The 10,881-nt window shown below is 40.3% G+C and overlaps 1 gene segment (V, D, J or C); it reads right to left on the bottom strand.

Moving 5' to 3' along the window:
- Positions 1–8,715: 8,715 nt before the first annotated feature.
- Positions 8,716–9,302, bottom strand: LOC123391345. The segment is given in 2 exon segments: positions 8,716–9,065; positions 9,189–9,302. Coding segments are annotated over 2 exon segments (381 nt in total).
- Between the last annotated feature and the right edge of the window lie 1,579 nt (positions 9,303–10,881).

The raw sequence follows: 10,881 nt of genomic DNA, 5'->3' as shown, positions 1-10,881 counted from the left end.
GCTGGATGGCTCTGATGTGCAGGGAGCTGTGCTTGGAGGTTGTATCCAGAGTCGCTGTGTACCTTCCATTGGACTTTCTGCCGTCATCATTATCCATGACTATCAGAGAAGCAGGACCTCTCCCAGTGCCCTGCTTGTACCACCTTAAGCTGCCAAAGGGGGTCACTGAATAGATGCATTGAATCGTGCAGTTCTCCCCCTCCAAGATGACCAGGGATTGAGGGTTCTGTTCCACTTGGTCTTTGCCACTCACCCCTATCCAGAAAGCAAAGTGAGATTTAAGACATAGAATAACCATTTGAATGCTTCTTAATCTGCCACTCTTCCTTCTTTCCACTGAATCCCAGGTAAACTATATAATGACCCCATTTTCTTCCCTTATCCTATCCCAATGCAATGCACTTTTGCTGAAAATCCTAAGAGAATGTTCCCTAAACATCCTGCGTCAACCTGGCTAAAACTCGGCATTAACTTACAACAAAAATGGAGCCACAAAACCACCAACAGGGTTCTCAGATGCTTCTCCATCCTTCTTCTGCAAAGGGCTGCCCCCAAAAGCTGACTCATCTATTCAACATTTTTTAAACACTAAACAAAGGGATTCACAGGGGTTGTGATCAGCCAATCAGAGGCAACACGCCCCTCCTACACACAGTCTTTCTATAGGCAAGGCGGTTGAAAACACTGCCATCTTGCTGCTGTAGCTACAGTTCCTCAAAAGCTCTGATTAATCTTCTTCTTCTTCTTTAAAAAAAAAAAAAAGATTATTTATTTACTTGACAGACAGATATCACAAGTAGGCAGAGAATCAGGCAGAGAGAGGGTGGGGGAAGCAAGTTCCCTACTGAGCAGAGACCCCCCCCCCCAATTTGGGGCTCAATCCCAGGACCCTGAGATCATGACCTGAGTGGGGAAGGCAGAGGTTTTAACCCACTGAGCCACCCAGGTGACCCGCTCTGATTAACCTTCTTGCCAGGTTTTCTCCTTGCCATTTGCAATATAGTGTAGGATATAAGCCCTGATGTGTCTGTATAAGCACAGTAGACTAGTACTTAAAATATATGTTTGAACACTTCAGTCTGAATTCTGGCTATAGTGGATATTGGATCGAAGAGTTAAGCCTCAGCTTTCTTATCTAAGAATAAGTGTAGTAACAGTTCTTTGACAATTTTGGAAAGATTTAGAAGACACGATGCAGACCATCTCTCCCCACAGAACCACTACACTGATTTAACAATGATATTAGTACCTTGGAGACAAATTCAGAATCCAGCTAAGAATTAAAAGCACCTCAGAGGAACACAAACTGAGAATAGCTACATTGATCCAGGTAAGAAGACCAGTTTCACTGAACCCAGGTATGTCCTTCCACCCCATCAAGTTAGCTCAGTACCAAGACGATTGCCTGGGCCCGTGATTTCTTCCGCGGAGAAGTAGGTGTTTGGAGAGTGGGGAGTAAGAATCAAGCACACACCTGGCTTCCCAGCCTCTCGGGGCCCCCTCTGTGGGGCTGGGTTCTATTTTGCCTTATACCAGTGGAGAACCACAGGTAGAGCCCAATCTGTTAGGACAGCTGGGAACAAAAGTAAAGGAAAGGCATCATTCTACCACTGGTATGGTTTGCAAGATTGGGAATAGGTGCAGAACCAAGATTTTACCCCCACAAGGAAGGGATGGAAGGGCAGGAGGCCTGATGCTTGGTAATTCCAACCACCCTCCATGAGCCAGTTTCTATCTCACCTCATACAGAGCACTGAAAGACAGTCAGAGCTTAAGCCTCTCAGTTAGCTATTTTTTATTTATTTTTTTTTTTTAAGATATGACCCCCAAAGGCACAGAAAACAAAAACAAGAATAAATGAGTGGGATTGCTGTTAGGTCCGTGGTCAAAGGAGCGAGACTGATACAAAGTGAAGGTCAAGCAAAGCTTTATTTCGTGCCAAGCATCAAATATCAAACCGACCATTTGGGGCCACCTCTTACAGAGAAAGTGAGCGACTCCTAGCCTCACAGACTAACTTTTATAGAGCAAAAGCCATGTGGTTGAGCCTGGCCACCCACAGGTGGCCAATGAGATTGCAACACACTGAGAAACCTGCACAGTCATGCTAGGTCACACACAGGTGGCCAGTTGAATTACAATTCACCCCATAGTAGCTATTTGAACGAGCTTATCACCTTGGTCAGAATTGGCGCCCAAAAGGCGCCCAAAAGTCAGGGCTCACTCTCCTCCTTGGTAGCTAGGGGGAGACAGTATGCCCTCCCCACAGATTGGGATGTCTCTACCTGGCCCGACTCATCCCTGCATTCGGGCTCTGTTATCTCCACTTGACCTGACACACCCTTGTATTTGGGCTCTGTTATCAAGGACTGGTGGGCCACATGTTACTGGTTTCCCTGGACTTGCTTTTAAGTAAGTTCCCCTGCGGGGGGGGGGGGGGGGAGGGGACAGGGTCAGTTTAAGTTTTACTGCATAAACAACAAAATCACTGTTTAACTGAGATAAAATCATTCTGAACCACACATCTGATAAGAAACTAACATCCAAACTATATAAAGAACGCAAGCAACTCAACAACAATAAAACAAATTATTTAAAAATGGGCAAAGAACCTACATAGAAATTTCTCCAAAGAAGACATACAAATGGCCAGCAGGTGTATAGAAAGGGGCTCAACATCACTAATCATCAGGGAAATGCAAATCATACCCACCATGAGATACCACTTCACACCTGTTAGAATAGCTATTGCCAAAAAGGCAAGAGATAACAAATGTTGGTGAGGATGTAGAAAACAGGGAGCCAGGTGTCTGGGTGACTGGGAGTCAAGTGTCTGCTTTCAGCTCAGGTCGTGATCCCAGGGTCTTGGGATTGAGTCCCAAGTGGGACTCAGTGGGGCATCTGCTTCTCCCTTGCCCTCTGCCTGTAGCTCTCCCTGCTTGTATTCTCTCTCTCTTTGTCAAATATATAAATAAAATCTTTTTTAAAAAGAAAGAAAGAAAACAGGGAGCCCTTGAGCACTGTTGGTGGTACAGGCACTATGGAAAGCAGTATGGAAGTCCCACAAAAAGTTAAAAGCAGAACAACCATACAATCCAGCTATCCCATTTCTGGGTATAAATCCAAAAGAAATGAAATCAGTAACTCAAAAAGATATCTGTGCTCCCATGTTCACTGCAGCATTATTCACAACAGCCAAGGTATGGAGAACAATCTACATGTCCACCAACAGATGAAATCCTGCCAGTTGTGACAACAAGGATGTACCTGAAGACACACAGTAAATGAAATAAACCAAATACAGAAAGAAAAATATTGCATGAATCAAGTTGTATGAGGAATCTTAAAAAGTTAAACTCACAGCAATAGAGAGTAGAATGGTGGTGTTAAGGTGTTTTGGGTGTGGGGAAAAATGGGGAGATGTATGTAAAAGGATGAAATAAAGGTTCAGTCATGCCAGGTGAGTAATTTCTGAAGACCTAATATCTGAGATATTAGGATATTAGTTAGGGTATAGTTAATAGTACTGCATACTTGGAATTCGCTAAGAAAATAGACAGACCGTAAGTGTTCTTATCACACACACACACATACACACTAGTAACTATGTGAGATAGTGGATATGTTAATTAGCTTTGTTGTGGTAATCCTTTCATAATGTATACATACATCAAAAGATTATGTGGGACACCCTAAATATAGACAATTTTTATTGTCTATATTTGGACAATTTAGAAAATTTTATTGTCTATATTTAGACAATTTAGACAATATATATGCCTATATATAGGCAACTTTACATCAGAAAAGCTGGAAAAATTTTTAAACAAAAGAGAAAATGCATATAAAGTGCCTACAGCCGGGAATAGTTTATTCCCTTAACTAAAATATAAACTCCTTAGGATATCTGTTCTATTCTCTACTATACCGTCAGTTTGTAACAATGGGCACATAACAAGGTTTTTCCTTGAATGAATTAATGATATTTTTTTGCTCTAGTATTGATGGTGGTATTTTTTATTACTCATTTGTAATTCAACAATTTTTTGTAGACCTACTGTTTGTCAGGTATGCTTGTACATGTTGAGAATAAGCAAAGACTGCTCTCATGGAATTACAATCTAGTAAGAGGAAAGGCAGAATATTTGAGCATAGATACTGGTAAATTGTGAGTTTAGAAGCTTGTGAAAATTCTCTCTTATTGCTTGCTTCTATTTTTTTTCAATGAATAGTTGAGGGTGTATATATATGAGGTTTCATTGCAAGTTTGAGATATAGTACACACAGTGGCTGAATGCAAAAGATGGAAAAGAATAGACCATGCAAACCCTTATTTAAAAAAAAACTTGGCATACTGAATGCATAGAAAACAAACTAGGCTTTAGATATAGAATTATTGGAGGTAAAGAAGGTGTGATGGTTAATTTCATGTGTCTACTTGACTAGGTCATGCAGATATTTTCCAACATCAGTTTAGAAGTCACTATGAATGTTTTTTCATTTTTGTTTTGTTTTGTTCTGTTTCAAGAGCTGTAGGCAGAAGGAGAGGGAGAAAGGGAATCCCAAGCAGGCTCCACACCACATGGCGCTCCATCCGACGACCTCGAGATCATGACCGGAGCTGAAAGCAAGAGTCATATGTTTAACCAACCGAGACAGTATGTTTTACCAGCTGAGACACCAAGGCACCCGTGAAGATATTTTCTAGATGAGATTAATATTTAAGTCAATAGACTGAGTAAGGCAGATTACTCTCTATAACATGAGTGGGTCTCATCCTACCAGTTGAAGATCTTATGAAAAAAATGAGAGGTCCTGGAGGTAGAAGGAATTCTGCCTCCAGACTGCTTTTGGACACAAGCTACAACATCAACTCTTCCCTGGGTCTCTAGCCTGCCCACCTGCCCTATAGAATTGACTTGCCAGTCTCCACAATCACATGAACCAATTCCTAAAATCTCTGTCTCTCTGTGTCTGTCTCTCTCTTTACACACACAGCCTCACACACACACTCTGTTGATATTATTGATTCTGTCTCTCTGGAGAACCCTAATACAGAAAGTAATTTTAAAAATTAATGAAGAAATTTCATATTCAAAAAAATTAGTCTTAAATTTGTATACCCCTAAGTAATACAGATGGTGTGTTTGTGTTGTCTACTTTTGTGAAATTTGTTGGATTTCACAGTAAAATGATTTTTAATAAAAAGTATCGATGGTGAAGATATTGTAGCCCCAAGAAATGGTTGATCCCTCAGAGAAACTCACTTCAAGGAAGAACTAAAACACAGAATCGGTCCAACAAACTCGGGAGGGAGAAAGCTGAGGAAAGAGAGGAGAGGATAGAGGGAGAAAGAGAGAGTCTCAGACAATAGAACATTCCATACTCATTCTGCTTAAAATAAACGCACTCTGTTTGAAATAAAATGTACTTTGAACAGCACCCTCAAGAGAGGCAATGATCGTTACTACAATGGATTTTCATAAACTTCATCAAGAAGCATATACAGTAATAGAAGAAAAGTTAGGAAATTTCCTGCAAAACAGTGACAGGATCCAAAACACTGAGGCAGCATCAGCTTTCAAAGCATTTCAAGTAGCTGGGACTCTTCTGAACTCCAAAACCAAGTCTTGGTTATTTAATTCCTCTGCTTAAAGAAGGACACAAGAGCTACAAAGTTGTACTTATTCTTCAAACTTGGCTGTCTACTTCCCATTCTTGGGTGAATCGTTTGTGAGCATAGCATCAGGTACTTTGGGTCTTTTCAATCCAAAATGACTGGCAGAGTCAGAAGAACCAGTGATTGGTTCACATGGCCTGAAAGGATCTCTCACTACACATCTTGTCAAGTCATGGGCTGGGTTCACCTCTCCCTCCTTCTCTAATGGCATTGCTTCCATTCACAACATCTTCTCTGTATTAAGTTCTAGAATGGGCTCCAGGCTGAATGGACATATATATTCTTTACATATTCAGTAAGCTATTGGAAGCACCAAAATATTCAAGTATAATTTTGGATGAAAACACCGTGGCTATGTTGAAAACCTTAATAAGGAAAAATTTATAAGTGGAAAAAACCCCAAAGAGAACATTTAATATCAATGAAGAATAATTAGTCATTCAAGAGTGGATGTTGAGCCTGGTTAGTTGCTTCAAAGTAAACAAACAAAATTAAGGGAAAGAGAAAGCCTTGAACCTCAAGCTTACATCTTATACTCACACATCCAAGTGAGAGATTTAAAAATAAAAATAATTTGGGAGAAACTAAAGAAAAAATGAGATAAAATGTTACCATTTTATGAAACAAGATGGGATAGGGAGGGAGATAAACCATAAGAGACTCTTGATCTCAGGAAACAAACTGTTGGTTGCTGAGGGTGGCATGGGGGAGGTAGAGGGTGGTTGGGTTATGGACATTGGGGAGGGTATGTACTATGGTGAGTGCTGTGAAGTGTGTAAACCTGGCGATTCACAGACCTGTACCCCTGGGGCTAAAAATACATTATAAGTTAATTTTTAAAAAAAGGAAAAAAAAAGTTACATTTTAGAGTGCTGAGGATTATTAAGTAGCATGCAATGACTCAGAATCCATTAAAAATTCATTAAATTTACTATTTACTATTTTCAGGGGATTTTAAGAACAATTTTATTATTATTTTATACAGTTGATATGCTAAAGAAAATTGACATTCTGTCTTTACTGGGGAATCATATGCTAATTCTCTGAGAGATGAATTTACATATGAAAAAAGATAAGTAATGGATGTAAAAAATAATCAGGTAGCTTAATATTCTTTTTTTTAGTGTACCAAGTACTATATACTATTTTTAAAAATTCTGGGTAGCAAGAAAACCCTGGAAAGTCAAGAGGATAATAATAGACATTTTTAAAAAGGCACATATATATGACAGTCATATTACAATTTTCTTAACACAGGCAATGTTCCTTAAAATATGTTTATTTAAAAGACAGTAACATAACCGGAAATAGGCAGATATATATGTGGACAATTTGTACAGAAAAAATGTAAACAGCTTTTAAATACACGAGATGAAATTCCATCACATACATAAATTAAAGAAACTATTAATAATAAAGGAAGCCTAACTGACAAACAAAAGTTGAAAATCTCAGTAATACACAAGGTGTAATATGTTTTCTGCCCAATCACCATTATTAGCAATACATATTACTAAAACTTATCTAGAAGACAATTTGGTTGAAACATACGGACTGTTATGAGTATGTGCCTTTCCTGAGTAGTATTTTATTTTTTCTGAAGTGAATAATTAATCATTATATTTTTCTGTTTTAATTATTTTGCCTTTCTCATTTTTTAAAGATTTTATTTATTTATTTGAGAGAGACAGAACATGCATACCCAAGTGCAGGAGCATGAGCAGGGGGAAGGGCAGAGGGAAAGGGAGAAGCCGGCTCCCTGAGGAGCAGGGAGCCCCATACCTGCTTCCATCCCAGGACCCTGAGATCATAACCTGCGCCAAAGGCAGAGGCTCATCTGACTGAACCACCCAGGTGCTCCTTGACCTTTGGACTTTTTATGTGCAGTTATTCAGTTCTTAATGACTACCTTCCATCTTTTGCAGGGTTTGAAAAGTGATCACTGCTTATTATATAGGCTCTGTAAATAGCCTGGGTTGTCTATTACTCACATATTTTCTCTTCAGTCCTCCTAAGATCTTCCAAATGTCCCCAACACACACACACACACACACACACACACACACACACACACACACACAGTACTTGCCATAATTATTAAAATGTAATTGATGCCTCCTATTCCTAACCCATTCCAAGGATACACCGTACATTGAGATGCTTCTCTCCTAAGTTCTCCTTGGTTTCTTTTTTACTTGGTCTGCTGAGCAAGTTTGCATACACCTCACCCTCTAAAGTTTTTCTAACATCACTGTCCACTGTCATTTTTTGTCTATTCTCTTTATAATTTCCTTACCACTTTTTTAACAGGGCTTCAGGGGTATAGAGACGAGTATGTATGGTGCAACTTTCTTTGGCACTGAAAAACCACTTCACTCAAAGCCTACTTGTTAGAAGGTTAATGATCCATGTACTTGCCGAGAATAAAAGGAAGGACACAATGGGTGATTTAGATATGAGCCAACTCCTCAATTCTGTTTCTAACCTACCCCTTCATGTTGAATATCAGCCTGTGTCTCCCATCTGATTTACTAGAAAAGAAAGCAGGGCAGAGGTTCCTGGTCTCTCTTTTCCTTGCTCAGGTACACGTGTTTCTCCTCCTTTGTTCCCTTCCCTTCTTTCTCTACTAAAACCTGGTATGGGGCTGAAGCTCTCCCATCACCTCTCCTGCCACACTCTGTCAGGAAGACACTGGGCAGAGGCCACCTTCTCAGGCACATTGTGTGTCTCTAAAAGTGTCATAGACACAGCAACACCCACCAGGGTGCCCTGAACAACTTGTGGGGCTGGATGTTCACTGCAAGGATGAGCAAGAGACCACTTCATTGTTATGTGATTCTACCTTGAAATTACTTATGCTCTGGCTGAGGAACTCTTGGCATCAAGCTGTTCTCAATGTCACTAAGGAACAGCTGGGGTTGGGGAATGTTACTTCTGGTTCCTGTGCTCTAGTTGTTTGTATGATTTTTGTTCCAACCACACACTGAGGGACAGTGCTGAAACCAGAATGGACCAGTCAGAGACGCTCAGCATCCAGGCCCCTGTTCTGCTCAGAGTTTGTGCTCAGCTCCCCCTACAGTCCCCATCACTGTGTCGTACATGGCACAGTAGTACACAGCTGCATCTGAGGCTTGCACTGAGCCTTTCTCCAAGTGGAAGGATTTGGAATCTTTGTTGTAGGTGGCTTCAAATCCTTTGTTGCTTCCCTTCTCCTTGTCCCTCAAGGCTTTCAGGAGGAGCTCTAGACCTTCTCCTGGATACTGGACATACCAGAAAAGAGTGGGGGACCATGATGTTGAAAAAGTACAGTTTATGGTCAGGGAAGCCTCTTCTGAGAGGGTCACTTGGCCCTCTGTCTGAGTCACCGAGTCTCCATGTGTTTGTCCTGAGGAAAAAGAAAAGAGAATTGTGTCACCTTGTGCATAAAGCTCTTGGAGAAATGACAGTTAAACAATTTGCTGACACAATGGAAGAAAGAATCCCAAATTTTAGGAGACATTTTACTTACCAAGCATTAAGAGTACCACAGTCACGAAGCCTGGAGAACACTTCATCTCTGGTGTGTCACCTAAATAATGTTCTTCATTCTTACCATGAAGAAATGTTGGAGTGACAGAGAAATGATCAGTGGAAGCCCACATTTCACACAGGAAATGTGATTGTGGTAGGAAGCTGCACCCTCTGGTGGACAGGGACTGAAATGTGTGCATGTTGGCCAGAATCCTCCCCAAGTCAGCCATCTGTTTCATCCCTGACTTGATGAGGCACATGTCAGTCTTCAAGTGGCCCTTGGAAGTCTGAACAATAGCAATCCTGACCTCTCAGGTCTGTTTTGTTCTTAGGACACTGCCTGATATGGAAATTCTTTAACACAGCATCCCAGAGAATCTCTGTAGCTGGGAGGGTAACAAACTTCTTAAAGCATCTTACTATAGTACTTCATATACTCATGGGTCCATGTGGACCAGCCCCAAACCCACTGACTGCCAGAAATGGGGTTTGAGTTGAGTATGGAAAAAGTAATTAGAAGTCAAGTCTTTGCTGAGTGATTCTGTATTCGTTTGTGTCTGTTTTGTTTTGGCACTGTGCTCCAATATTTAGAACAGTGACTATCATTTTTTTTAAAGCACTCCCTAAATATATGTTAAATTTAAAAAAATGAACAAACGCCCTTTACCTGAAACACTGTATTACTTGGTCATAAAAATTAGCAATTTAAGGAATACTATCTTTTTAATATATGTTTTTCAGAATAAAAGTCACACTATTTTATAGGTAACCATTTTAATAGTCAAATATTTATTTTCAGAATCATAAACAAATGGAAAATATCAATTGTATTCAGAAGAGAGATCACAAATGACGTTGTCAAATACCTATAGAATGATGCGAGATTCTTCTTTTTTTAAAGATTTATTTTTTTTTATGTTTGAGAGTATGAGAGCAAGGGATGGGCAGAGGGGCGGAGGGAGAGGGAAAACACTCCCCAGGCTGAGCACAGAGTCTAACATGAGGATCAACCTCACAAAACTGAGATAACTACTTGAGCCAAACCAAGGGCTGGATGCTTAATTGACTGATCTGAGATTCTTATCTTATACTCTCACAGTTTCGTTGACTCTAGCATGAGATGAATAGTGTATGTGAATCAGGTAACAAATACTAATGTTATACTCCTTTTTTTAAAGAAAAATATTTGATTTATTTATTTGAGAGAGAGAGAGAGAGAGCACAAGCTGGCAGGGAGAGTGGGGCAGAGGGATAAGCAGACTCTCTGCTGAGCAGGGATTCCCAACATGGGGCTCCATCCCAGGACTCAGATCATGACCTGACCCAAAGGCAGATGCTTAACTGACTGAGCCACCCAGGGGCCTCACTAATGCTGTATACCCTTAACAGGTTTTAGCCTCAAGGATGCATTCTATTACCACCTATCTACCACATTCTGTTGCCAAATGCTAATCAAAAAAATTTTCCTCATGAGCTAAGAAATCTGAATTATCAGCATAAAGTTCTGGAAAGGAACACATGTTCTGTAAAGCCCTATAAACATTTATCTCTAGAAACAGAGATGGAAGCTTAGTTCAAGCTGTTTCCTAGACGCTACTCTCCACACAATCAGATCAAAGAACTTCATGAGTCCAGAGCTAACATGGGAAGTTTTCCAGATGCAGAGTGAAATAAGAAATTCAGGTCTGGAT

This window comes from Mustela putorius, unplaced genomic scaffold (assembly GCF_011764305.1).
Source record: "Mustela putorius furo isolate JIRA1106 unplaced genomic scaffold, ASM1176430v1.1 tig00000217_pilon_pilon_pilon, whole genome shotgun sequence".
Taxonomy (NCBI): Eukaryota; Metazoa; Chordata; class Mammalia; order Carnivora; family Mustelidae; genus Mustela; species Mustela putorius.
The sequence above is the reverse complement of the archived record's forward strand: the minus strand, read 5'-3'. Positions and strand labels throughout refer to the sequence as shown.